The 6,902-nt window shown below is 42.8% G+C and overlaps 1 protein-coding gene across 1 annotated transcript in view; it reads left to right on the top strand.

Annotated features, from left to right (window-relative positions):
* Nucleotides 1-273: 273 nt before the first annotated feature.
* Nucleotides 274-6,902, top strand: part of ILDR2 (immunoglobulin like domain containing receptor 2) — a 51,819-nt gene continuing 45,190 nt past the window's right edge. Inside the window, exon 1 of the mRNA XM_065900410.1 lies at nucleotides 274-373. Within this exon, the coding sequence (XP_065756482.1) occupies nucleotides 274-373 (100 nt within the window). The remainder of the gene's footprint in view (nucleotides 374-6,902) is intronic.

The following is a 6,902-nucleotide window of genomic DNA, read 5'->3' as shown; positions in this document are numbered from 1 at the left end:
AATTTCTAATCAACACTTCAAGCTTTTTTCCTCAGACTCTAGCAGCTCCTTCCTCGTCCTTCATTACAAAAATTCTGTATTTTTTTCTGCTGTATATTTAGCCTCGTGATTTCTCATTGTCATTGTGATGCCGCTTCCTGTAATAAATTGTTTTGTTGTTGTCTTTGTCGTTTTGCACAAAACAAAATGCTTACCAGCTGCTGTTTTAGCAACAGGTGCCATCTAGCAATAGGACTTGAGGAGGGTTCACTCTGTCTTTGTTCTTGAATACGGATGGCGTTTCAGCCCTTCCTGGCAGCAAGAAACGCCAGAGCTGTGGCGACACTCTGGGAGCGGGCAATTCGTCTTCCTGGAGACTCTTTTGGGTCTCTCTGTGACGAAGAGTGCTTGTTCTATTAGCATTTCTTTTGGTACCCTTTTGGTTGTATTCATTCATTTATTCATCCTTTCTCCAAGTCTGTATTGAATTCCTGTGGTTTCTAAGTATTATGATAGGTGCTGAGAATAAAGAGAGAAAAGACACAGTCCTTGCCCTCAAAGAGTTGTCAGTCTAGTCAGTGAGTCAAATGAGTTTTCAGGTATCTTGATATGGAGGTAAGAGGTCCTATGATAAGAGCCATGAGAGCCGCACAGGTGCTACGAGAGCACGGATGAGGCATAGGTGCCTGAAACCTGGGGTGGGAGTGGAGCAGCTCGGAAACAAACTCCCAAAGAGGTGATGGCTGAGTAAATACATTTATTCACGCACAGTCAGCTGCTGAGTTACTGTCACATCCAGGCATTGTGCTGGGGTTAATAAGACAGCCCTGCCTTCAAGGAGCTTACAGTTTGATGGTGGAGACTCCGGTGATGGAACTGTGATCACACAGTTATGGAATACCCTGTACAAAGGCCATGATAGAGATCTGCACTAACTGTTGTGGGTGCCTCATGGTGGCTTCTAACCCAGCCTGCAGCAGGCAGGGAGGTATCCAGACACAGTGGCTGGTTTGGTTTGCATTCAGGTAGACGCGTGGTGACCATGAGAGGATGGGCTTGGGTATGGAGGGTTAAAGTGTAATTAGCCCTGGAGAAGGAAGAGTTGCTTTTAGAGATTCCTGACACCTTAATTTCCATCATCTCCTTTCCGATCCTGTATACTTTTCAATTTTTCTCCCTCCTCTGTTCTACTTTCCTCCACGGAAGAGACCTTTTTCATACCGGAGCATCTTCTTCCAGCATCTTGTCACAGCCCTCTCCATGTCCCACCATGCTCAGCCTGGGTGCTTCTCTCTAGACTAGGAGAGGGGGGTTGTTTCAGTATCCCCATTACTCTTTAGATTCATGATTCTGCTGAATGTCTAGTTTATACAGATTTGGGTATTAGTTCTAGCAACACTATGCTAGAACCATGCTGTGGTCTTAGTTCAAGTACCTAGTGCTTAGTACAGCATTAGTAGCATTAGTACCAGGACTTGGTTAGTGGAAAGAACCCTGACCTGGGATTTGAGGATTGGGTTCCAGTCCCATCTTCTTCACAAATTAACTGTATATCCATAGGATCGGGGTCTTATGATCCGTTTTTTTTCTTTTTGGCATGTAATTTAATTTTTCATTGAGATATAATTGACATGTAACATTAGTTTCAGGTGTACAACATGAATTCATGTTTGTATATATTATGAAATGATCACAACAATAAGTCTAGTTAACATCCATCACCATATAGAGTTACAGATTTTTTTCTTGGGATAACTTTCAACATTTATTCTGTTAGCCACTTTCAAATATTCAACACAGTATTATTAACTATAGTCATCGTGCTGTGCATTATATCCTCAGGACTTATTTATTTTATAACTGGAAGCTTGTACACTTTGACCCCCTTCACCCACCCACCACCTCTGGCAACCACCAACCTGTTCTCTGTATCTATGAGCTCGTTTTTTTGTTTTTAAAGTTTACATGTATAAGTGAGATCATACAGTATTTGTCTTTCTGACTTATTTCACTTAACATAATGACCTCAGGGTCCATCCATGTTGTCACAAATGGCAAGATTTTATTCTTTTTTATGACTGAACAATATTCCATTGTGTGTACATGTATATAAATATAAATTATATATATATATATACACACATATAAAAAATATACATGGCACCTTCTTTATCCATTCATGAAGCGACGGACACTTAGGTTGTTTCCATATCTTGTCTATTGTAAATAAAGCTGCAGTGAACATGGGGTTGCATGTATTGTAATCTTTTGAGTGAGGTCACATCTTAGGTCACTTTCAGCTCTAAGATTCTATGGTTCTGAACTTTTCTCCACTTAATTTTGATGAGTTGGAAATCAAACTTACAAAGCAGTAGATCCTTAGTGAGGAGCCATGGAGGGAGCCCCATTTGTCTTCAGCCTTTCCCTGACCACTAATGATTGGAATGAAAAATGGCAGCTGGAAAGGGAGAGCTCTTGTTACCATCTTCAGAGGAACAAGTGGAGTAGCACTGAGTGCTTGGTGGACAGGATAGGGTCCACTCTGAACAATTAAATGTAGTCATACTGGGGACTGCTGAAGCAAGGCAAGTGCTTTGGGCTAGATGAGATGAATCCTACTCTAGCCAACATGGCCCTAGAACGTCCCTTCTAGTCTCAACTTCTTGTTCCAGGACACACTCACCTCTTCACCCCTTCCAACTATTTTAGCTCTTATATCAAGTTATCGCCAATCAGGAATATAAAGAAAAGTATGATCTGATTGTTGCTCTTGCTTATTTAGATACTGTAATTCTTTTCTATGTGTTAAATAGCTTTCATGGACATTATCCCTTTTGATCCTTCTAAGTAAGTAAGGCTGATATTACCTACCTGTACATAAAAGGGAGTAAATGACTTGTCTAAGTCTATGGTATCTTACTGATTACCATAAGAAATAGTGTCACTGACTTACATATGACTTGGTTGTTTCAAATGCCTGAATCCAAGAGAAACATTATTTTCTGGTTAAGGTGGGTAAAACTGGAACTCCTGATTTAAGGGAACATACATGGTATCTGTTATGGGGCATTGGGTAGTGAGGCTCAGAGTTCATAGAACTCAGGGAAATATTACAGGGAGAAGTGATAAAGAATAGCATTTAGTATTTCTAATTAAATCCTAAGATCTACAGGAAAAGAGTGAATGAGGAGTGCTCTAGTGAGGCTCAGGAGAGCAGTGGATGTGACCCTGTGACAGCAGAGACTGCTGGCATGTTAGAGCCCCTCTGGGACTAGGGGCTGGTACTGTGCACCCAGGAGCTACACAGGATGTCACTGTGGCATATATATGCTTAAAATCTTGGTCTTCAAGATGGCTTTTGGCTTCCTGAGAATGAAAGAAGGCATTTTAGATAACTAGAGCTCTTTATGGGCCACGAAACAAGGAAGAACTCAGAAGAACATGCTGCTTCCCTGTTCTCCTACAGCAGCTAGAGCCCTGCAGGACGTGGTTCTCTAAAATAGGAGTAGAACCTTCACATTCAACTGGGATCCTGCATCATTACTCCTCCTTTGCCCTTGGCTCGTCAGGGGGCTGTTGGGGGAGAGGCATGAGGCTCAAACTGACCTGGATTTGAACACTAACCTTATTTTCTTTAGCTTTAAAGTGGGGAAGCTAACTTACCTTATAGGGTTGTTGTGATAATTAAAATAATTATGTACAACTCGTAGCACAATATTTGGCAAATAGTAAGCTCTCGATACTTATTATGAACCCCAAATAGGAATATTAGTCAGCATTTTGATGCAGCAACAAGCAACCCCATAATCTCAACAGCTCACAACACCAAACATTTAGTCGCTCATGTTATATGAGAGCTGCAGTCAGTTGCAGGTCAACTGTAGCCAATTGGTGGACTTGGCTCAGTTCCAAATGTCTTCTTATTCCAAGGCCCAGGATGAAGGAGCAGCCACTATCTAGGCATGCTGTTCTCATGGTGGAGGACTCAAGGTGGGTAGGGGGAGGGCACAGAGCCAAACCACACAAATGCCTTTTAAGCTTCTGCTTGGACAAGTCTTATGGCACATGTACTCATATTCCATTGACCAAAGCATGTCACATGGCCAAGCCTCTAGTCATTGGAGTAGTAAGTGTACTCTACCTCCAGGGAACAATCTAAGAGTGAGGAGGGAAAACTAAATGGGAGCAAATAATACAATCTATCAACTGAGTTAAATCATTCAACAAATGTGTTGAGTACCTACTACGTATCAGACTTTTTAAAAGCCTGAAGGAGAGAGCTTGTTATTAATGGCAGAGACAGATGACTAAATAGGAACTTCTCGGGCAAGGTGATGTGATTCTCTAGGGTAATATGACTGTAATAAGAGCAAGAAGAAGCATCTACAGGAAGTGCTAGCTGAGGAAGTCTGGAAAGATAGGTAGGAGTTACTAGAGAAAGAGTGGGACGGAGGGAAGGGAAATTTACAGAGGAAACAGCATGTGCAAAAGCCAACAATCAAAAGAGGGCATGATGTTTTTCAAAAAGTACAAATATTTTAGTATGGCTGGAGAATTTAGTGGTGCAGGAGAAATGGAAGAGAGTGGCCCCATCTGAAATGAGCCCTTTTACCTCTGAATGCCTAGAGGGAGTCTCTAAAAGGGTGAGAGTAAAGGAGTGCTGTGATCAGATGTGCATTTTCGAAATATCATTTGCACCTCAGTGTGAAGGGTAGATTAGACATAGGCAGACTTGCAGCAAAAACCAGCTAGAAGACCCTTACAGAAAGAGGGGCAAGATATGATGAGATCCTGAAGTCTTGTGGTGCAGTGGAAATGACAGAAGTGGACAGAGTGACCAGAGATGGAGGAAGTAGTCCATAGTCCTGGGTTGGTTGGATGTGGAGGCTGAAAGACAGGAGTATCAAAGATGCCTCCAGGTACCTGGCTTGGGTCTGCTGGGGATGCCATTTGTGGACATGAACTAATACAGGAGGAGAAACGTGTAAGGGAGGGAGAGACAGGTTCAGTTTTTTTCATTAGATTAGTTAGAGTATAGCCTAAGATGCTATAACAAAAAGACCCTAAAATATAGTAACTCATACAAAATTGTTCCTTTTTTTCTCTCTCCTGTAACAGTAGAGATCTAGTGGGACTGAGTCTACCATTCCCAACATGTGGCTCCCAAGACTGCTCCAGTGATAGTTACTCTTCAGCAAGTAGAAGCAAGGAAAGCAGAGGGTCAGGGCAAGTAGTTTATTTTTAGAGAGGTGACATGGAAATTACACGCATCACTTCTCCTCACATACCTTTGTCCTGAATCTAGTCCCATGGCCACAATTAGCTGCAAGGGAGGCTAGGAAATGTAGTATGTGGCTGGCTTGGCTGGCCAGATTAAAACCTGGGAAGTTCTGTTACTAAAAGAAGGGGGCAGTTAGCATCTCCATCTATAGAATGATGAGTTTGGGGTGCTTGTATAACATCCAGATGGAGAATGAAGTTATATATTTGGGTCTGGAGCTTGGGTGAGAGATCCAAACTGGAAATACAGGTAACAAGTTGATAAAAGTGCAGAAGAGCTTTCATACAGGAGCTTTCTCCGTCCAAATGGCTGATCCATCCTAGAAGTCTGACCCACCTGAATGAATCAGGACAGCTTCCAAAGCACCTTGGCCCTGCAGGGTAGAGACTGACCTCTTTTAGTACTGCTTTAGTCATATTGGAACAGCATGTGGGCCAGCTAGACATTACCCACGAGCTCATTTCAGATCTCTGGAAGACGAGGCAATCAGACAGAAAGGAGATATGCTTCTTGCTTTCATCTGCACAGTGGTGGCAGAGAATGGGAAAGCATGGCTCCATGGGACACACAGAACATATGCTTAATGAATGGCAAGCTCGGTGTGCACAAGCGCTAGAGTTATTGGCAGCAAATAATAACTAGGCCATGAGCAATGCCCACCTGGGCGAGGGCAGCACCAGTGTCTACTTTAGCCCCATGGAGAGGGGGGAGATACTGATGCCTTTTAGGAGTCTTGGGGAGAAAACATGCAAGAATGCTGTCATATTTTTTATTATCTCAAGATAGTACATCTGGTCACCCTAACCCTAAAATGGATCAAGCCATTAGGTACTATGGTAGCAAACAAGAGAAACTGATTCTGTCTAATTTAAGCAGGAAAGAAATTTATTGAAAGGAAATAGAGTAACTTACAGGACTAATAGGCAATCTGGAGAACTAGGCTTAGAGAATAGGCAAACAGCAAGGAAATGTCTACTCTTCTTGGTAAAGGCTTTTTTTTGTTGTTTTTTTTTTTGCGGTACGCGGGCCTCTCACTGTTGTGGCCTCTCCCGTTGCGGAGCACAGGCTCCGGACGCCACGCAGGCTCAGCGGCCATGGTTCACGGGCCCAGCCGCTCCGCGGCATGTGGGATCTTCCCGGACCGGGGCACGAACCCACATCCCCTGCATCGGCAGGCAGACTCCCAACCACTGCACCAGCAGGGAAGCCCGGTAAAGGCTTTTTTATTTTATTGTTTAACCCAACTATATCAAGAAGATGAATGGTTTCTACTTCTGGGGGAAAAAAGGTTCAAGCTGTGTTTTGTCTTTAAAAATTGAGCCTGTGGGTCATCATTTCCCAAAATGCTTTGCTTCCCATGCTGACATTGCTACTAAGGGATGGACACGCCATAGACCAAACCCTAGTGGAGATGCTCGGACACTCCTTATTCATCTCTTACACTTAGAAAACCTGCCCATTAATTGTTCCTAAAACAATGTCCTAGGAAATTGGGACAGTATGTTAAAAACGTGAGGACAAAAAGATGAATTTCTTAAAGATCTAGCTTAAAGGCAGGAAAAGGAAGATGTGTATTGTCATACTGAATGAAGAAAAAACTTAGGAGTCTGAAAGCCAAGATATGCTGGTGAATGGGCAATTC

The sequence above is a fragment of the Phocoena phocoena genome, chromosome 1 (genome assembly GCF_963924675.1).
Source record: "Phocoena phocoena chromosome 1, mPhoPho1.1, whole genome shotgun sequence".
In the NCBI taxonomy this organism is placed as follows: domain Eukaryota; kingdom Metazoa; phylum Chordata; class Mammalia; order Artiodactyla; family Phocoenidae; genus Phocoena; species Phocoena phocoena.
Note: the sequence above shows the minus strand (reverse complement) of the source record. Positions and strands in the feature narration are given on the sequence as shown.